This window comes from Podarcis bocagei, assembly GCF_964188305.1.
Source record: "Podarcis bocagei genome assembly, chromosome: 6".
NCBI lineage: Eukaryota > Metazoa > Chordata > Lepidosauria > Squamata > Lacertidae > Podarcis > Podarcis bocagei.
The window spans coordinates 13,174,666-13,197,780 of NC_138130.1; the positions used below are offsets into that span (position 1 = coordinate 13,174,666).

The 23,115-nt window shown below is 41.5% G+C and overlaps 1 protein-coding gene across 2 annotated transcripts in view; it reads right to left on the reverse strand.

Moving 5' to 3' along the window:
* GPC6 (glypican 6) overlaps positions 1–23,115 on the reverse strand; it is an 809,956-nt gene that overhangs the window by 365,218 nt on the left and 421,623 nt on the right. For both annotated transcript variants that reach the window (XM_081198452.1, XM_081198451.1), the window contains exon 3: positions 3,799–4,190. In XM_081198452.1, the coding sequence (XP_081054578.1) occupies positions 3,799–4,190 (392 nt within the window). The remainder of the gene's footprint in view (positions 1–3,798; positions 4,191–23,115) is intronic.

Below are 23,115 nucleotides of genomic sequence, written 5' to 3' on the forward strand. Positions count from 1 at the left end.
GAGTTGTCTCATATGCTATATTTTTCCAACATGGAGATATTGGAAAAGGCATGCTATTTTTGCAGCACTAGAATGGAGTTTTTATTTTCTCTGTCTCCTTTTGCCTGAATTCATATACTGACCATGAAGATTCTGCAAATGTTGACTTGCCAATCCATATACCAGTCAGTTGTGATAGTAGCAGAACCACTTCTAATTGTAGCACGGTCAACTCTTAATATATTATCTTTAAAATATTGCTTTGAGGGAGGGTATAATTCCTCTAGAAGGGGCACAGTGTCTGACAGCCACAGACTGCTTGTAAAAATGGATTGGAGTAAACTTAGAATCATAGAGTGAATGAAGGCATCTCCTCTATAAATCCCATAATTGGCTGGGCAGGCGTGATGTGGCTGGCGCAAGGGGACATCAATCCCTTGCCCCCGAGCCAGATCACCCCAAGGGCCCAATCTAGTGCTACCCAAAATTTCAAACTACAAGTCCCTTCAGTGCCAGCCAACATAGCACATCTGAAAGATACCACATTTCAGAAGACTGACCTAGATGTTCATTTTCTGTTAACAGTTCTCAAGAATCTATTCAACAAGGCCGAGAACTGCCCAAACAGTAGCAATTTTGGAGTGTCCTGTTGAAAGTGATCAAACGTTTTCAGTATTGAAAGAGCGAGCAATGCTATTTTGTTCACCGTCAGTGCTGACACATAGCTGGTTGGCTATGTATCTACATAATGACACCTCGCTTGTTATGTGATCTGGCTGGCACCTCCCATGTAACATTCCCAAAAAGGAAGTTATAACAAAGAAGTCAATAGTAGGTCAGGGAAAACAATGGCATATTGCAATAAAAATATGCAATGTACCCTTCCCACATCAAATTCTGGGTGTAGTTTATTGTTTTTCTTAGACAGATCTAAGGACATAATCCTATGGAAAGATCCAGCTGGATGAACAACTCACGATGCAGGAGATCTCCAGCTCAGCTGGAGGATTCCTGGCTCAGTTGATCTCCCCTGTTGTAACTCGCTCATCCCAGGTGAATCAGGGCTCAGATATATCCTGGCAACCTGTATCAGAAAAATGTAGCAGAGCATTTGGGGTGGTTTTTTGGGGGGGAGGGGGGTTCATGTTTGTTTTATACCTTTGCTTTAAAGTACTCAGAGCAAGATACGCTTGATCAGCCCAGATATCAGCACAGCAACAGAGCGTTAGTATCTTGATCAAGGTCTTTCACATGTAAGCTGGAATTCAGACCCATGCTTCCCTGATCCAAAGCCCTCAAAGTAGGAGCTATGTCCTATTGGCACCCACAGGTTGTGATATTGCTGCAAAATTGGTGATCCAGTGAAAAGTGACACTTCTTTGTCCTCCTTATAATTTCATCTAAATGAAGACCAGTCTCTTGAAGTTTGACAACACAGTGGAAATTAACTTCGTCGCCAATATAGAGCAATTCCTGAAACAACTGCAAGCACTCAGTTATCTATATTAAAGATATGTCAAAGCTGTGGGCTGCTGCAAGTTCTTGAAGTACAAGAAGAGAGACACGGACGAAAAGCATGCACACAGTTAGAGAGAAGGCGAGCAAATTCTTTGCTGAATATTTCATTAATCATGAAGACTCTAAGTCATCCACATCATTCCTTTTTGCACCAGAACACCTCCCAGTAGATTACAAAGATCTGCAATACGGAGTGGGCGGGGGAATGTGACAGATGACTTATTTTTATATTCTGGATTTGAGCTGTCTACTCTTTACCTACTCAACTACATTCTGTGATATGAATGTAAATTATTTAATCAGATTGCCGCTTTCACACTCTCATTTTAGACTAGAATGTGGGGGAAGCCTTGGAAAAGAAAGCATGGGGGAATACCAATGCAACGATTCACAAAAGTAAGGACAAACAGTTCGCCTTGGGTCCTCAGTGCTCTGAATGGATAATATACATTTAAATTATTTTATAGAATCATAGAATTATAGAGTTGGAAGGGACCCTGAGGATCATTTAGTCCAATGTAGGAATATGCAGCTGTCCCATACTGTGATCAAACCATCAACCTTGGCATTACCATCACCATGCTCTAACCATCTGAGCTAATTGTTGGAAGGGACACCAAGGGCCATCTATTCCAACCCCCTGAAATGCAGGAATCTCAACTAAAGCCTCCATGACAGATGGCCATCCAACCTCTGCTTAAAAACCTCCAGTGAAGGAAAGTTCACAACCTCCCGAGGGAGTCCATTCCCTGTCACAAAATTCTTCCTGATGTTTAGTCGGAACCTCTTATCAGCACCATCCAAAGTCATGAGTCAGAACTAATGGCTTTGCAAAGATCAACATACATAAAAATGACAATCATGGTTTTGTCCATCAGCAGTCCTCAGGTTCCACTGCTCTGCTTGGGACATAACCTTTGATCAAACAATCCTTCTTTTGGGATACTGATGTCATGCATTTACATGTTTTGTTTCCTCTTTAGCTGACAAGTATATGGTTTGGATTTATATACTGAAAAGAGGTTTAAAAGAAATGAGAAGAGAAGAGAGCCTTGCCCTCATCTGAGAGAAAAAAAGAACAAACTTGGGAGATCCTAATGACAAAAATCTCTCATTTGATACGTAGTCTGCCCTTAGATCCTACAACTTCTGGTGATGTGGAAGAAATTTGTTCCATTCGCACCTACCTAATTTGCACTCTGTACAGTGGTGCCTCGCAAGATGAAATTAATCCGTTCCGCGAGTCTCTTCGTCTAGTGGTTTTTTCGTCTTGCGAAGCAACCCTATTAGCGGCTTAGCGGATTAGCGCTATTAAAGGCTTAGCGGCTATTAAAGGCTTAGCGGATTAGCAGCTAAAAGGCTATTAGCGGCTTAGCGGCTTAGAAAAAGGGGGGAAGCGGGAAAAAATCGGAACACTCGCAAGACGTTTTCGTCTTGCAAAGCAAGCCCATAGGGAAAATCATCTTGCAAAGCAGCTCAAAAACGGAAAACCCTTTCGTTTAGCAGGTTTTCCGTCTTGCGAGGCATTCGTCTTGCGGGGCACCACTGTAAATCAATCCCGGAACCAAATGAAGCTGTCCTTATAAATTTACACTTCTCTACATTTTGTGATCCAGTTCTCCAGCCAAAACACATGTGCAGAATGTGTGCATTGGGAAAAGAGCACAGAAAAATGTGGATATTGGTGAAAATAACATACAGAAATGTATTGTGCTGGAGGGAAACGCTTGAAGAAATGTGCTTGGAAATGCGTATATGAATGGAGGAGGTTACTTTCTTTAAAAAAGGCAAATTGATGCAGAAAAGAGTTTGACTGAACTTAAATAACATGAGGAAAAGAGAAAAACCAACACTGACAGATCTGTCCACCCCATACACCCTCAGACATTCGTTACAGGCTAGCTTTCCACCTGCAGCATCCAACATGAAATCCATTAGTTGTACTCCAGAGCTCCTCATCATGTTACTTCTTCTGTATGCTGGAATCAGGTCTCAGAGACTGAGACTCAGAAGGAGGGGGAAATGTGGGTCAGGCAGGCTGGCATAAAGGGATTTGTGCTACATAAATACTGACATATGTTCCTTTCTAAATGGAAATCTCAACAGTATAGCTATCATCTTGACTTAGTCCAAGGAAGAAAACATCCCACAGTTACACGTCAACAAACTTGCCTTTCAGCTATAATTGTGGCATAGATTGAAAGTTGCGCACCATAAAGGACAGCATGGAATAGGAGATGAAGGCTCCAGTGAAGCATTGAAAGGAAAGAACCAGCAATGAAAAGAAATAATTTGGATTACCTTAGATACTCTGTTAGCAACTTCTCTGCCTACGGTCAGCCCCTGAACAAAGGTCCTTGCAGCGATGAAAGCTCTTGTCACTTGAACCTTCAGTTTCCTGGGTACGTCTCCAAAAGGCTTAAGCTGGTCTGTGTATTTGCTTACACACTCTAGGTAGTCCTCAGAGAAATGATAGTGGGGGTTTATGAGCTGGAACATTCGCTCTAATAGCCGAGCCCAGAAGTCATTCAACATTTCCTCCAAGTTCACGTTGCCTCCTGTATAATACCGTTTCAGTTCTATGAAGAGGTCCTGGAACACTTCCGAATTCTGCATGTACAGCATGCCGTATGTCCGTACAAACATATCATTTAAAGATCTTTCGGCATTCTCCAGGAGTTCTCGGAAAAATTCTATACAAAATAGAAGCATAAGCGTAAGGAAAACAATATATAATATGAAGGAAAGCAAACAATATTAGTGATAATCAGGATTAGGACAGCGTGTCACATTTGTTTTCAACTTTTAAAGCAAGGGGGTGCCAGAATCAGACCCCAAACTCACCAGGCACCTTCTGAATGTGTTGTAGAGCACTGGGGTAACATCATAGCACTGAGCTGAAGGGAGACATTTCAGCCTCCCTGCCCAGACAACTACTGTATAGGTAGGATATTAAAATTGTACTTTCTTCACTCCTTAACCAATACACTGTAGAGCAGAAAGAGCACAATCTTCTGTCCCACTGCAGCACTCAGCTGCACTCTTCCACTGATCTGCACCAGTCAGCTATTGTCAGAGACTGGCTGGCTGAGGAAGAACGATGGGTGCCGCCTGGCCTAGAGCCCACCAAAGATGACGAAGAAGACAATTTAGACCTCGGATCAACATTTGAACAGGTAGTGGGAAATTATATGGAGCCCACCCAGGAACTTAAACAGGAGTGTGTCCTGACAGAGCAGATGATAGAAGAGGATGCTGCAGAATCTTGGGCGCCAGAGATGGAGGGACTTTTGGCCCAGCAGGAAAATGAGCCTTTGGATTTGACAAATGAACTTGGAAAAAAACAAATTTGGAAAGACAAAGTTTGGATTGATTTGGAAATGGGGGGTTGGACTGACCCCCCTATGCAGGGATGTTTGGACTTTCCGAGTCTGGCAATGGGCCGTCAGAGGTTTGGAGCTGTTGGGACTTCCAACTTTGGAGGGAATTTGAAATATGTCTTAAAATACTACATGGAGTCTAGTCTGGACTATGGGAAAGGGGATGATTTGTTGAAAAGGGTCAAAAACACTACCAAGCTGGAGTTCCCACGAGTGAAAGGAAAATATGAAGAAGAGCTGCAGAAGGGACATGGAAGAGATTTGAAGGCCTCGGATATAAGATCACCAGGTTAATGTGCTAGACCAATGGGACAAAAAGGACTGACAATCCCGGGACCGGGGGGAGGGGATGCTGGAAGAAGATTGGATTGTTTTTATTTTCTCTTTTTTATCATTAGAAATGTTTTATGAATGTTGGAAAAATGTTGAAATGAAATTACTTGGCTCTTGTAAAAATGTTTAAAGAATTAGGTAAAAAGGTAATGGTTATGAGAAGCTGGTAAAAATAAGATTTAAGCTTTAAGTTTTAAGGTTTTTTATAAGATAAGATGAAAATAGAGTAAGGTAATGTAATGACAGAATATTATGAATTATGGAAAGGATTTGCTGTGACAATTATTAATCAAGATACAAGAGATGGGAGGAGGAGGAGGTCATGGAAAGAAGGTAATGAAAGTGGAGAATTTGAAAATGATGGTTTTCTTTTTTCTTTTTCTGTTTTCTGTTTTTGTCTTTTTTCTTTGTAATTTTAAAAAATATATTATTTTTTTCAATAAATATCATTTTTTTTTTTAAAAAAAAAAACAATTTAGACCTCGGATCATGGTTGTGGGACACTGGAGAGCAGTCTGGGGAAGGGACGAGCTGGGAGGTGCTTGAAGCAGGAGGCTTGAGCAATCAAGGGTAGGGTGGTTAGAAGAAGGAGGCCCTTCCAGGAGAGGGCTCAATGTCAGTGCAGACTCAGCGGAGAGCAGTCAGAGATGGTCCCTGCTACCTGTCAGCTGGACAGTTCCAGTCCTGCTGGTTCTCCTCCTCCTCTGCCACCCCACTCAAGCAGGGTCCTGCGCATCCTGATCAATGGGCCAGGCAGGCTCAGAGGAGGAACCCACCTGCTTGTCACAGTCTCTGTCTGCTTGGTAGGGATACAGAGTGAGAGGCTAGAGGGGTAGGTGGGGCAACGTCAGATTCAGCAACGTCTCATGCTTAATGAGTCGAGCCAGAGTAACACTGCTGTGTTGTAACTTTCTGCGAAGAAAAGCTAATTGCATTTCTTGCCTCAATTTCTTTCCTGCCCTGCAGAGGACCTGCGCTTGCCTGACAGCTCCTTGACAGCTGTGGACTCTGTGCCTCTCTTTGTGGTTGTGTGTTTGTGTAATGTGTATGAAAATGTGGGGTAGTTGCACAAACTCTGGGCACCCCACTTCCTTGGACAGATCTATTCTGGGCGTGCAGCCTTCAACTAAAAAAAACCTGCCTATCTCCATCCTTAATTAACTGGTCAAGAAAGAATCTTGTGCCAAGAATCTTGTTGCCTGTGCATGTGGGTTGGTCAATATTATGCAGCTTTACTCTGAAGATTTGACATTGAGAAGAGTTCCTTTGAAATAATATTAAGAGAACATTAGATTCCTCATGAGGATGCAGAATATATCATTTTTTAAAAATCCATAGCCCTAAATGTTAAATATGCTTTTAAGGAAAACTGCTACAAAAGCTGTTCCATTTATATTTAAAGGATTGTTTAAGCAATGCAGCTCTTGTCACTTAGAAACTGAATTGGCAGTGTTTCTGCTTTTGAGTATGAAATAAGGGGAAGAATGCTATTTAGCAAATTCTGTGCCTAAGTCAACAAGTCTAAAATAAAGTGTTGTTTTAAAGCCTTGCATGTGGAAGTAGAGGGAGATGAGGGAGTGGCTTAGAGGAATGCAATCATGGCAGAGCCTAATTTAGCACATGGTCATGCTCAGAATGAGAAGAAAATCAGATGAGGCTGTCATAGTTGGGTTCAGCATAAAGGCGAAACTAGATGCCAGATGTGCATAACTGTTTTTTTTTTTATAAGTGCACACCAAAGAAAACCCCGTGTTATAAAACAGAACATTGTAAGCTTACTACACTTTTAAGTGATTGCTGATCCATGGCCATTTGATGTACCTTGGGGGACAATTAATTTGCTGGTGAAGAATTATCATGGAAACAGTTCGTTATCCTGGAAGAAGTGTTCTGTCTGCTGCTGTTCTTGGAGCACCCATTGCTACATTTGGAGTACCCATCATCTCACGTATCGACTGTGGGAAGACATTCTGCCTCCATTTCAGTAACTTAGCACTCCTACCATTCCTGTTCATGGAACATTTACAGTGGTACCTCGGATTAAGTACTTAATTCGTTCCGGAGGTCCGTTCTTAACCTGAAACTGTTCTTAACCTGAAGCACCACTTTAGCTAATGGGGCCTCCTGCTGTCACCGCACCGCCGGAGCACGATTTCTGTTCTTATCCTGAAGCAAAGTTCTTAACCTGAAGCACTATTTCTGGGTTAGCAGAGTCTGTAACCTGAAGCATATGTAACCTGAAGCGTATGTAACCGGAGGTACCACTGTATTTGATTCTTCATAGTTTGTGGCTCCATGCACATATTATATGTCTTTTTGATAAGTGGGCAGTGGAAGGAGGAGATAGATCAGTACTGTGGCAAGAGGAGGGGCTTCAAACCATTGCCCCCACACTACGGTCCCAAATAAAGTGAAACCCCTTGTCGCTGCTGTTTGCAATGCCACTTGTCCAGTGAAAGGTACCAATCACTTGCTATTGACTGTAGTTCCCTTCACATGGTTGACTCATGATTCTCCCCCAAGCAAAATCCTTAGCGCTCTTCCCTAATGGAAGAGGTTGCATCAAGTAATCTCAAGCTTTGCTGAGGATGAAACAGGACTTCTGAAGGAAACCTGTATTTCCAAGCACAGTGTTTTTGACTAATCTGCATGTGGGTCAGGAAGCACTTGTCAGTGGATGGTAGGAGGTGCTTGATACAGTAGCTGATTCCCACCATGACCCAATTTTAATTGATTTTTCTTCAGTGAAGCTCAGACGTACTGTGCAGGGGGGGGGGGACAGAAAGCAGGCAGGTGTGGAGGACTCCCTGGTCCTGAATGGGGTAACTGAGCCGCTGAAGGACCAGGCCTGCAGCCTGGGAGACGTGTTGGACTCACAGCTGTCCATGGAGGCACAGGTCAATTCTGTATCCAGGGCAGCTGTCTACCAGCTCCACCTGATACGCAGGCTGAGACCCTACCTGCCCGCAGACTGTCTGGCCAGAATGGTGCATGCTCTAGTTATCTCCCGCTTGGACTACTGCAATGTGCTCTGTGTTAAGGTTACCAGATGCCTCCATTTCCCGGGGACAGTCCCCAGATTTACAAATCAGTCCCCATACAAAATCCATTGAAGTTGAAAAAGTGTCCCCGGATTCATTGAAAAAATCTAGTAACCTTACTCTATGTGGGGCTACCTTTGAAGGTGAAACTACAAGTAATCCAGAATGTGGCAGCTAGACTGGTGACTGGGAGTGGCCATATAACACCGGTCCTGAAAGACCTACATTGGCTCCCAGTACATTTCCAAGCACAAGTCAAAGTGTTGGTGCTGACCTTTAAAGTCCTCAATGGCCTCAAAGGCCCAGTATACCTGAAGGAGCGTCTCCACCCCCATCGTTCTGCCTGGACACTGAGGTCCAGCATTGAGGGCCTTCTGGCGGTTCCCTCCCTGTGAGAAGCGAAGTTACAGGGAACCAGGCAGATGGCCTTCTCGGTAGTGGCGCCTGCCCTGTGGAACGGCCTCCCATCAGATGTCAAGGAACTAAACAACTACCTGACTTTTAGAAGACATCTGAAGGCTTTAGGGAAGTCTTTAATGTTTGATGTTTTATTGTATTTTTAATATTTTGTTGGAAGCCGCCCAGAGTGGGGAAACCCAGCAGATGGGTGGGGTAATAATAATAATAATAAATTATGAAACCACAAATAAGTAGAGATGGCCAAAAGAAGAACAGTTTGCATGGGGGAAGCAAGTTCAAGTGCACGGTTCTTCTCTTCCACCTGCCAGCGATATACACTCTCTTTGTCTGAAGTCATACAGTTTTGGAAACATGTATTTCCTAAGATAGCTATAGCTCCACCCTAAACAATTTAAAGCGATAATTGATCTCTGAATACTCTGCCAGTTGTGACCGCATCTTTGTGTTTTTACTCCTCCTTTGCAGCAAAGTGAAGAAAGCAGATGCCAGAAAGGCTCACCAGTAAACACATCAGTTTAATACCATTTCCCAGCAGGGCGTGTTAAAATGCCTTTTGGACAGAATCACGAACAGTTCGGCTAGTCATGTTTTCCTTTTTACAAAACGTTTGTGCTCCCAATCACCTATAATCCACACTGGCGTATCCTGTTACTTTCAGAAGTGCAAACTACATCCAATACATTGTATATCATTTATACTGTGAGCTGAATAAGTCTCACATTGCTAATAGAGGGAAATCCCTGTTAACACGTGGCTTTATTGAAGCCACACTAGAAACTTCTTCACTTCATTTATTATAAACTTTCTGCAGCATTACAAAACCACCACTGTGTTAATTAAACAATGTTAAAGTTAACAGTTAAAGGCTTAGCAGTAAGAAAATGTTATAATAGAAGCTGTCTCTCTCTCTTGTGGTCACTATGAGTACTTAGATTTTATGACTTTTCATATGAGATCCAAGCCTAATCCTAGACTGGCAGATACAATGTCATATATTACAAACATATGTATTGGTGTTAATGAGAAGGGGTGAGTTCATAGTAGCAGCTTTGCAGTCTTGTTTTCTTATCCCACAGATGAAACGCATGTCACTCGACAAGAAAAATTAGCTAACAGATTAGAAGTTCAAATTTATGAAATCTATTAAATATTTAAATATGTATTAAACATATAAGCCACAAGAATTTGAAGATGAAGAATGGAAAGTGAGAATGGGAGCAGAGCAAGAGAGTAAAACTGTAAGTTATGAGCAGGAAAAAGCAAGAAACAAAGGAAATTTATCCTTTTGTTCCAAATACATTTATTTTCTGGCAAGAGAAATAATCACAAATATCTAGCTAAAGCTATTAGAATATTGTGTATCTGGTATATTAATTGCTCTTTTATAGGAAATAGTGGTGTTACAAGAAGGCCCCAGTTGATGTGGAATAAGTACAACTTTCTTTATGGAATATACGAGTTATTTTAATTCCTGTCTAATGCAGCAACATCCTGCATTCTAACTGGTGATATATTAGGAACAGATTTGGTCAATGCTTTCAGAACTGTTAGGAAATTTTTGCTGACAAGACAGATTGCACATGTAGCACATAGTGGACCCTGAAAAGAGCTTTTCTTTCCTCAATATATTTTCTTTCATTTGATGGGAAATGTCCCTGTTTTATGGTCTGTCCCTTGAACAACCACCTCTGCAAATATTGCATTTGTTCCCACAAGGTCAGTGTGAAAACATCAGCCATACAGTGAATGCAAGGTCAGTGGTATAATGCATACTCTAATTTACACCAAATACACCACGGATACACTGACCACGGAAGTAAGTCTCATGGGAGTCAACAGGACTTACTACTGAGTAGACAGATATAGAATGCTGCTGTAAATAAGGTCAAAAAGAAAGTATATTACTTAGAAAAGTCTGCCTCAAACATGCATTTTTCTTTTTATCAACTACCTCTTCTTCTTTCCTTTATTCTTTAGCAGAGGTCAGATATTAGTGTTTTGATATTGTGGCTGAGCCAACTTAGTCATCATTGGAGACACTTCTTTCTTCTCCTCTATCTCTCATCAGTACCATGAGGTAACAGACAAGCATAAAGCACACATTGCAGCCATATTTAGGGACATAAAGAAAATGCATATGGAAAGACAAATCTATAAAGATGATCTGATGAAGGGTAAAATCACAGCATATATGGGCAGATGCCACAATTGAAGAAGAAGAAGAGGAGGAAGCAGAGGAGGAGGAGTTTGGATTTGATATCCCACTTTATCACTACCTTAAGGAGTCTCAAAGCAGCTAACAATCTCCTTTTCCTTCCTCCCCCACAACAAACACTCTGTGAGGTGAGTGGGGCTGAGAGATATGAAACATGTTTCAGAATTGGATTTAAGTGCATTTGGCAAAAGATTACAATATCACACCTCCATATACAGTGGTGCCTCACAAGACGAAATTAATTTGTTCCGCAAGTTTTTTCTTCTTGCGAGTTTTTCGTCTTGCGAAGCACGGTTTCCCATAGGAATGCATTGAAAATCAATCAATGCGTTCCTATGGAGACCGTCCGGGGACAGAGGGGAAGCTCTGCGGGCCTTCCCCTCTGTCCCCGGACCTGTTTTAAAGCAAGGGAAGGGGCAGCGGGGAGAATCGCTTCTCCCGGTGCACCGACCCCCCTTGCTCTCCAGGCTTCAGCGAAAGCCTGCATTCACCCCATAGGACGCACACACATTTCCCCTTCATTTTTGGAGGGGAAAAAGTGCGTCCTATAGGGCGAAAAATACGGTAATGCAAGCCCCTGAAGGGAATGGAACCTGAAATGATTTTGAAAAGTCATGCCTCTACTCATTACAGCAATGGGAATGTGCGTACAACCCAGCTTCCCTCACAGCCTATAAAATGCTAGGTGCCAACTAATTACACATTTGCCTCTATATTAGTAAAAACCACCTCCAGTATGTTATAATTTTATTGTCCCCTACATAGCCCTAGATGTTAAGTGCTGCTGTATTTACCAAGCATGTAATTAAGTGTGAGTTCCCATTAAGCAATGTAATATTAGGGTTCATTATGAAATTACACTGTTCAGTCAACCTAGCATTGAAAATACAGTTGTCACTTTCACTGACATAAGCATAATTTGATTAGGCACAAGTTAACCCCCTGAATAGCCAAATAGTGCTTTATTCATATTTACATTTCAACTTTCAATATAAACTATGTTTTAATTGGCAGATATATTTTTCCTGCCCACAGTTAACTATGGTGATAACGTCGGGCCTAATATTATATGATATTATATTACCTCAGGCCTGGCTTACGTAAGCAACAGGCTGAGGAAACAGAACAGCTGATGTGGCAGAATGCACTGCACCACGTCAGGTGAAAAGTCACATTTCTGAGTGTTCCTTTGTGTTATTCTGTATATTGGAAGTGGGAGAGAAGGACAGAGGATCTGTGCCATGAAATAAATTCCTCCTTCATGTGCTAAGCTGTTTTGATTTGTTTTATGAAAAGAAGCATTTAAAATGGCAAAAAAACCACTAAGAAAAAAATTCTATGGGCCACAGCAGCTGCCCCATCAATGCCAAGTGCTGCTACCTGCCCTGGACATCAAAGGTGGTTTGATGAAAATAGGTGGTGTAATTTTTTTAATATATATATGTTGTGCATTATTTCATAAGGTTGCTGAATCCTCATTTCAACTTAGAAATCATCTAAGAACATCTCCAGCATCTAATCAAAAGGCAATTTAGATAACTCCCCCTTCCACAGCTGGATTTTTAAACACACACACACACACACACACACACACACACACACACACACACACACACACAGAGAGAGAGAGAGAGAGAGGGGGGGGAAGCTGTAGCATTAGTCCATTTAAGTCCCTACATAGTCCATTTTAAGAAGTTTTCAGGAACAGATAGGAGCACTTGAACTTCATGGCAGCATAACATGGGAAGAAGGCTTCCATAAGTACTGTGTAAACCCCATCCTGGGAGTCTTTGACTGCCCGCCGACCTCCCCTATTCATTCACAGTTTCTCCCCCTTCTTTTAAAGTTCTGTGTGTCTGTGATGTCTCAAATGAATACATGGAGCAGCAGAAGGCCAGGGATTTGGCATATCTCCCAGGAGTAGTTTACTGGAACAAATGGACCAAACTGCAGGCATGTTTAATCCCTTGGATTACCTCCTGCTTTTTCAAGGTGATGCTCAGGGATGCTGTTACTTAACGCTGATACGGCCGGGATGCAAAAATCACACACCGTTTTAGAAAGTTAGACGCCAGGTCATTACTTGAACTGCTGATTTCATCCTGATCAGAAATTAAAGCTCAAAAGCAAGAGGTCCGTGAAGGAACCACAATTCCAGGGTCTGCATTTAACAGCAGCCAGGTTTTCAAGAGAGGCTGTCGCACACACAAAATATAGCTATTATCTAAAACAAAGGGAAAGCACACTGCAAATTAATACATGAAGTTTGATTTTTTTCCAGTAATATCATAAAGCTTGCCTTTGGCATACATGATCTGATCCTTTTATCTTAACTGCCCTAATTGTCACAGCTGCTGTACTGAATCTATGCTTCTTTTAAGCTTGGATATAAATATATACATACTGTACATGTGTGTGTGCGCACATATTCCATTCACCTGCTTCTTTACAGCAGTCCTGAAAAAAACATTGCTATTTCAAGCAGAGAGACAGAAATATTTTAAGACTAGTAATCAGCAATTCAGAGTAGGAGGTGAGAATGGCAGAATGCTACCGGGAATAAGATGTCTGTGCCTGAGTTGGGCTTGTTGTTAAAAGGTTTAAAATCTTCGGTGACAACCTGCTCCTCTGATTTTTGCCATCTTGACCCAAGGATATAGGTGGCCTGCCTAGAGAACCTGCTTTCCCCCCAAATGACTGTTTACCCAATCTTCCTGAGAATGGCCGATGGTAATGAATCTCTTTCCTCTGGCCCCAAGTGCTGCATTCAGTTATCATCAAGCACAGGCGTCAAGGAGCGCTCTAATCTTCCACTGATGGATGGAATACTAACCTTTCACAAGATTAGAGACACAAGGTGCTCTGAAGATAATAAAATTCAAATAGGTTTATTTCAAAGGGCAACTCAATCTTGATTTTCTTCATGGGTCACTTGACAGATCATTTGCCAACGTAAAGTCCCCCCCACCCCCTCTTTTTGGTGATTTTGCGTGTGTGTGTGTTTGTGTGTCTTTCAAAACCTGCATTCTGAGCAATGCCCTGTTTTAAATTGGGAAAGAACTAGAGATGGAAACACCAGACTATTTTTCAGTACCTCTGACTCGTAAATCTGTTTCATCCCATTTGCACATTAATTTACAACTTTAATTCCCCCCCCATTTAAATGTGTATTTAAACTACATTGTAAGATGTTTTCCCTCATTTGCATAAATATTTTTCTCTTACAATGTGCACTTCTAGCCCAGCTCCGTTTTCTCTCAAAATATGCACTTTAACATGCATTTTTAGACATTTCTTGAGTTGAAAAGTGTGTCGTGACATTTGGAGTTGTGAAAATTTTATGAATCTGCTTCTGATACCAACTCTTAGATATTTTTTTTAAAATTTGCAAGAGTCATTCTTGCAAGGCATAATAAGGAGTTGAACTTATTTCTACCAGAAGCATGGAGCAAACAGCATGCAGACCTAGTGGTGGGAGGAAAAAATCCTTAAATAAGAGACACGGGGGAATGATTAATGGACTTCAATGTCTGTACACTAATGCGCAAAGCATGGGAAATAAACAAGATGAGCTTGAGCTCTTGGTACAGCAAACTAAATATGACATAATAGGCATCACTGAAACCTGGTGGGATAAGTCCCACGATTGGAATGTAATAATGGGGGGATACAATCTATTTCAGAGAAACAGACCAGACAAGAAAGGAGGAGGAGTAGCGTTATATGTCAGGGATGTGTATACCTGTGAAGAGATCCAAGATTTAGAACCTCAAAGCCAAAGTGAGAGCATTTGGGTCAAAATTAAGGGAGAGAAAAATAACAGGGACCTCATTGTGGGAGTTTACTATAGATCCCCAAGCCAAACGGAGGACATAGATGATGCCTTCCTGGAACAGATGGCCAAGCATGCAAAAGGAAGGGAGATAGTAGTAATGGGGGACTTCAATTACCCGGATATTTGTTGGATGTCAAACTCAGCCAAGAGCATAAGGTCAAACAGATTCCTCACTGGCCTTGCAGACAACTTTATTGTCCAGAAAGTGGGAGAAGCAACAAGAGGAACAGCCATTTTAGATCTGGTCCTAACCAATGTTGATGACCTGGTTAGTGGGGTAGAAGTGGAAGGATCATTAGGCGCGAGTAATCATGCTCTTCTGAAGTTTACTATACAGCGGAAAGGAGCAGCCAAGCATACTAGGACTCAATTTCTTGACTTTAAGAAAGCCGACTTCATAAAACTTAGGGGAGTGCTGGGTAAGATCCCATGGACAGTAATACTAAAAGGAAAGGGAGTTCATGATGGCTGGGAGTTTGTTAAGAGGGAGATAGTAAAAGCACATCAGGCAATACCAATGAGACGGAAACATGGAAGGTGCCTAAAGAAGCCAGGGTGGCTATCTAAAGAACTTTTAACTGAGTTAAGATTAAAAAAGGATGTGTACAAAAAATGGAAAAGGGGGGAAACCACCAAAGAGGAATTCAAACAAATAGCCAGCACGTGTAGACACAAAGTCAGAAAAGCTAAAGCACAGAATGAACTCAGGCTTGCTAGAGAGGTTAAAAGCAACAAAAAAGGCTTTTATGGGTATGTTCGTAGCAAAAGGAAGAACAAAGAAACAGTGGGGTCACTCAGAGGAGAAGATGGTGAAATGCAAACAGGGGACACAGAAAGGGCTGAACTCCTCAATGCCTTCTTTGCCTCAGTCTTCTCTGATAAAGAAAACAATGCCCGACCTGAAGAATTTGGAGCAAATGATTCAGCAAAGGAAACACAGCCCAGAATAACTAAGGAGACAGTACAAGAATACTTGGCTAGTTTAGATGTATTCAAGTCTCCAGGGCCAGATGAACTGCATCCAAGAGTATTAAAAGAACTGGCAGATGTGATCTCAGAACCACTGGCAGTCATCTTTGAGAATTCCTGGAGAACAGGCGAAGTCCCGGCAGACTGGAGGAGGGCAAATGTTGTCCCTATTTTCAAAAAGGGGAAAAGAGAGGACCCAAATAATTACCGCCCAGTCAGTCTGACATCAATACCAGGGAAGATTCTGGAGCAGATCATTAAGCAAACAGTCTGTGAGCACCTAGAAAGGAATGCTGTGATCACCAATAGTCAGCATGGATTTCTGAAAAATAAGTCATGTCAGACTAACCTGATCTCGTTTTTTGACAGAATTACAAGCCTGGTAGATGAAGGGAATGCAGTGGATGTAGCCTACCTTGATTTCAGCAAGGCATTTGACAAGGTGCCCCATGATATTCTTGTAAAGAAGCTGGTAAAATGCGGTCTTGACTATGCTACCACTCAGTGGATTTGTAACTGGCTGACTGACCGAACCCAAAGGGTTCTCATCAATGGTTCCTCTTCATCCTGGAGAAGAGTGACTAGTGGGGTGCCACAGGGTTCTGTCTTGGGCCCGGTCTTATTCAACATCTTTATCAATGACTTGGATGATGGACTCAAGGGCATCCTGATCAAATTTGCAGATGACACCAAACTGGGAGGGGTGGCTAACACCCCAGAGGACAGGATCACACTTCAAAACGACCTTGACAGATTAGAGAACTGGGCAAAAGCAAACAAGATGAATTTTAACAGGGAGAAATGTAAAGTATTGCACTTGGGCAAAAAAAATGAGAGGCACAAATACAAGATGGGTGACACCTGGCTTGAGAGCAGTACATGTGAAAAGGATCTAGGAGTCTTGGTTGACCACAAACTTGACATGAGCCAACAGTGTGACGCGGGAGCTAAAAAAGCCAATGCAATTCTGGGCTGCATCAATAGGAGTATAGCATCTAGATCAAGGGAAGTAATAGTGCCACTGTATTCTGCTCTGGTCAGACCTCACCTGGAGTACTGTGTCCAGTTCTGGGCACCACAATTCAAGAAGGACACTGACAAACTGGAACGTGTCCAGAGGAGGACAACCAAAATGGTCAAAAGCCTGGAAACGATGCCTTATGAGGAACGGCTAAGGGAGCTGGGCATGTTTAGCCTGGAGAAGAGGAGGTTAAGGGGTGATATGATAGCCATGTTCAAATATATAAAAGGATGTCACATAGAGGAGGGAGAAAGGTTGTTTTCTGCTGCTCCAGAGAAGCGGACACGGAGCAATGGATCCAAACTACAAGAAAGAAGATTCCACCTAAACATTAGGAAGAACTTCCTGACAGTAAGAGCTGTTCGACAGTGGAATTTGCTGCCAAGGAGTGTGGTGGAGTCTCCTACTTTGGAGGTCTTTAAGCAGAGGCTTGACAACCTTATGTCAGGAGTGCTCTGATGGTGTTTCCTGCTTGGCAGGGGGTTGGACTCGATGGCCCTTGTGGTCTCTTCCAACTCTATGATTCTATGATTCTATGATTCTATGATTCTATGATTCATTTCTTTAATGTTGGATATAACCATTTGCCAACAGGTTTTTGCATTATTGTACCTCCATCACATATCAGAGGAAAAAACCCTTTCCTCATGCTGAATCCAGCATTTAACATCCCTTGTTCTGCTACTCATGTTGTTCTTCCAGAGAGTTCATCCAGCGGCATTGAACTGCCATTTTAATGCAGTTATAGTTGGTTTCAACTGGAAAACTGGATCTTTTCCTAAACATACCTATAGGTATTTCCTTCTGCATGTCTATTATACCTCAATGTAATCACATCCATTTTTAGTGATATTTCTTTAACAATATTTGACAAATCTTAGAAAAAGGTTCCCATCTTGTTCTTTCTAACAATATCTCAAAATCTGTCTTTCCTTCACGCTTATTATTGTGTCATATTATTTAAATGTGTCCTTATGTGTAATAGTAAATAAACAGATGGAATCATTTGCTCACCTTCTCATAATTTCCTATCAACTCCCACTCTTGATATGTTTCTAACCTAGGGGCCAATCCCATGGAAACATTCACTGGCATGAGCAATTTAGGATGCAGCAGAACTTCGGATTAGCTAGGTGATTCCTGTTTCTGCTGGCATTAAGTCCCTAACCTTGGCTCAGCCAGATTTTAAGACAAATATTTATTATATAGCATTTACAACTGTAAATTATAATGGCCATGCCCATCAACTTTGGGGGTCCTTGCCACTTTCAAATATTTTATGGGAGGGCTGAAGGGAGCTCCGTCCCTAGGAGTTGGGTCCAATGCTCTTATCCTTTTTCTATAACCATAACCATTTTTAAATGTTACCCTTGACTGAACGAATGTTCTATCAATGGTCCAAATTCCCTCCCCCCCGTATCAGTTGCTTGTGCTAATCATCCTAAACCATCTGCTTCATGATAACTCCAGGTATCTGGGTGGAATCTAGACACATATGAAAAACGCTGTGTAAATACTTTAAAAAAAAGTTCTGAAAAATATACTGAATTTGTCATAAACTCAACATCACCGTCTGATGTCACATTTGTATAAAGGTAAAGATAAAGGGACCCCTGACCGTTAGGTCCAGTCGTGGATGACTCTGGGGATGCGGCGCACATCTTGCTTTACTGGCCAAGGGAGCCGGCGTACAACTTCCGGGTCATGTGGCCAGCATGACTAAGCCGCTTCTGGCGAACCAGAGCAGTGCACGGAAATACCATTTACCTTCCTGCCGGAGTGGTACCTATTTATCTACTTGCACTTTGACATGCTTTTGAACTGCTGGGTTGGCAGGAGCAGGGACCAGGCAATGGGAGCTCACCGTGTCATGGGGATTCGAACCACCGACCTTCTGATCGGCAAGCCTTAGGTTCTGTGGTTTAGACCACAGTGCCACCCGCATTCCTCACATTTGTATAATGCACACTTAAAATGCTATATTTGCAGCTGTATAGCTGAGTCTCTGGTATACCTAGCCCCACCCCAGTCTACTTATGATGATATTTTCTCTCTTTTCACATGAATGTGTCAATTATATTTTGCCAATCTCCCACCACTGAGTTTTACTTGGGCACCAAAGTATTTTGAAGTATACACAAGATTTTGGGGGAGAAAGAACTCTTTTAGCCCCCAAAAGGAAACAAGAAGAAGTAGTAATGAAAGAAGAACAGCAGGTGAAAATGATGGACTTTGCGGAACTGGCGAAGCTGACGGGAAAAATCTGACGAAACCAGCATTATCAAGTACTCCAAAAAGACTGGAGTAAATTTATACAATATTTGAAAGATCATTGTAAGCAATTAACAACACTAGTAGGGCTATCTGAAGACTTGTAATGAGAATTTTTTTACCTTTCTATATTTATTTAAACCATGAAGTATTTTGTAATGAGTTATATTAGAATTGGAAAATATATAAAATGCTGTGATATAAAGGTTAGATTTGAAAGCCAAGAGGCGGGAGGGAAGGAAGCTGACAGGATCTAGAGAGCCAAAGAAGTAAAGTGGATAATAATGATGTGATTATATATGTTTAAATTGAAAATTAATAAAAAGTATTTTTTTAAAAAAGATTAGGGGGGAGAAAATTTGTTTTGATGGGACTTATTCTTCTGAACAAGGGTTTGCTCACATTCCACCCTTTCTAAATTTTGCTCTATCTGATTCTGCAATCTGGCATCTATATCTATCTATCATCTATCTATCATCTATCTATCTATCTATCTATCTATCTATCTATCTATCTATCTTCTATCTATCATCTATCATCTATCATTATCATCTATCATCTATCATCTATCATCTATCTATCATCTATCTATCTATCTATCTATCTATCTATCTATCTATCTATCTATCTATCATCTATCATCTATCTATCATCTATCTATCTATCTATCATCTATCTATCTATCTATCATCTATCTATCTATCTATCTATCTATCTATCTATCTATCTATCTATCATCTGTCTATCTATCTATCTGTCTATCTATCATCTATCATCTATCATCTATCTATCATCTATCTATCTATCTATCTATCATCTATCTATCTATCTATCTATCTATCTATCTATCTATCTATCTATCATCTGTCTATCTATCTATCTATCTATCTATCTATCTATCTATCTATCATCATCATCATCAATCATCTATCTATCTCTATCATCTATCTATCATCTATCTATCATCTATCTATCTATCTATCTATCTATCTATCATCTATCTATCTATCTATCTATCTATCTATCTATCATCTATCTATCTATCATCTATCTATCTATCATCTATCTATCATCTATCTATCTATCATCTATCTATCTATCTATCTATCTATCTATCTATCTATCTATCTATCATCTATCTATCTATCTATCTATCTATCTATCTATCATCTATCATCTATCTATCTATGGTGGTGCTCAAGCTGTCTTAATGCTCTTTCCACTTGCTTCTTCCCTGCCACATGGCAGTAGGGTCGGCTTTCCTTTAAATGAGGTGGCTGAGGGAAGAGTGGTTTATTTTAAGTTTTAAAAGAACACGGCAATAGAACCCTTTGAGCTGCCACAACGCTCTGAGCTCCTGATGCTTCCAGATGCGGAATGCCCATGGATAAGCCATCACCAACCACAAAAGCATCAGGGACATTCTACCTATCCCATGACAGTTGCAGAAATCACCATTCTCTCTCACTTGGTAGGGATTGAGTGGGCCCAAGAGAGAAGAGCATGATTTTTCAGGATAGTGCTAATTTCAACACAACAATGAACCATTCAGGTATAAGTCCAGGTGGTGCCAATATGTGGTGGTCCAAGGAATTTCCCAATGGCCACCAATGGCCACACATGATTGCTATTAGGCATTTAGATGCCTATTTGGTATTCTTGTCTCACAAAATAAATAGAGAGTGAAGGAAATTTCATTTGGTTTGTATTCTTAAGCAACCAATTAATTCACACTCCTGGATTCACACTTCATGGATTGGAACGGATTATTATTTGGATTTCACACTTAGCTGAAATGTGAGATACACTTTCCAGCTCAGAGAACAAGCCAAAATATGTTCCTGGAAAATTTATTTTAAGATAAGATAGCTTTGGAAATACATGCATTCGGGGGGGGGGCAACATTTAAAGTAGATAAACATATGTATTTAAACATGAGTATGCATGTGTGTTGTGTTAAATCACAAATTAATGTGGAAAAAATGAAATGGGCTTATGAATGAACACATGAACAATTCACATGAGCATTGATTTCTAGAATATACTAGGTACTACGTATACATGTGCATTAAAATCTTCTATGGCCCCCTAGTCTAATTATCTACCTAACTATAAAAATATGTATATCCTTTTATTTAGGCTATCACCTCTTATTAATTTAAAATAATAAAACAATATAATAAATAGTACATGGGCTGAGGGATGTCCGGAAATTCCAGTGAAAATGGAAAAGGAGGTTATAAACTGCTGGAATTCTGGAATTAGCATGCTCATCTGTGGTCAGGAATGGAAATCTGTCGAGCTGCTTTTTTAAAATATACAAATGACTGGGGGGTATTTTTACACTGAAATGATTGCAAGCAAGTTATGCAAGCAAGGTAAATAGTTATGCAACATGCCAAATAACAGACACTGAGACAAACAGCACAGCAGTTGGCAGAAACCGAACTGCAGGAGAATGGAAGTAGCACTGTTTGTGATGAATGCAAGTCAGAATGGAAACCGCTGCCTTCTCATAACCCTACATGGGATAGCCGCAGAACAATTTACCACCTGTACTGGGTTGTGGTCACCACCACCTGCCACTTTCCCCTCCTTCTCCATGCACCCCACCAACACATCTAACCTACTCTGTGCCCACACTGCCCTTTCCTCCTTCCTCCTGCCTGCCACCTCCTTGAGGTTGCTCCCACTCCTCCCACCACTGCTTGAAGTCTGGTCCCAAGCTTGACCCTCAGAGTCACACTCTGAGCAGTAGGTCTTTCCACAGAGCAAGGCATTGTGGTGAGATGGCCACAGCGAGTGCCTGAGCCACTACCACTCTGTCACAATGGTGACAAATCCTGTTTAAACCTTGGTTGCCATCATCACACGAAACCAACAAATGTACAGGCACACTCTATGGCCACCTCCTGATACATCGTTCTGAGGAAGAACCTCACAACCTTTTCCATGTATGTAGAACCCTTTCGAGACACTGACTGCTGCATTCCTGCAGCAGCGGTAGCAGAACTTCACCGTGAGTGGGTGGGCAAAAACAACAACAATTTAATAATAATAATTTATTATTTATACCCCACCCATCTGCTGGGCTTCCCCAGCCACTCTGGACGGCTCCCAACAGAATATTAAAAACACGATAAAACATCAAACATTAAAAACTTCCCTAAACAGGGCTGCCTTCAGATGTTTTCTAAAATTCAGGTAGTTGTTTATTTCTTTGACATCTGATGGGAGGGCATTTCACAGGGTGGGTGCCACTACCGAGAAGGCCCTCTGCCTGCTTCCCTGTAACCTCACTTCTCCAGTGAGGGAACTGCCAGAAGGCCCTCGGAGCTGGACCTCAGTGTCCAGGCTGAATGACGGGGGTGGAGACGCTCCTACAGGTATACTGGGCCGAGGCCGTTTAGGGCTTTGAAGGTCAGCACCAACACTTTGAATTGTACTGGGAAATGTACTGGGAGCCAATGTAGGTCTTTCAGGACTGGTGTCATATGGTCTCAGCAGCCACTCACAGTCAGCAGCAATGACAGCCTCAGTGGGTCGGTGGAGTGCTGACTGCTCTGCCATAGATTTGGCAGGATAAGGCAATCTGGCTCGCCCATGGGTGGCAGATGGGAGATACAATCCACCACCCTTTGTCGTCTGTCTCCATCAGCGCTACCCTGCATATCCAAACTTCAAGAAAGATGGAAGTCAGAGTCTAACATCTGGAGAACCACAGGCTTCCAACCCTCACTTTGGAGGAAGAATGTTCAAGATGCTTGTTCCTTAACATAACTTTTCACTATCTAAATCATTTAAGAAGGGTTGTAGTTTCTCCATTCTGCCCGAAGTTATATTATTTTGTCAATAGTTAGAGAATTAACAGATTTCTTCCCCTTCCCCCAGAAAGAAGTGGGAATTAGTTGCACCTTGGAGCATCAGCAATCTCAAATGGATTGGCCCTTTTTCAAAACTGCTAAGCAAGCATCAAAATCCACCCTCCTAGACAGTTGTGTGGAGAAAAAATATATCCAGAAAACATGAAATCATTGTTTCTGGCGCACAATGGTGGCATATTTATGAGGTGTTACAAGATGTGAATTCATTTGTACAGCTATGACAACTTGAGAAGCATACTTTTGATACTG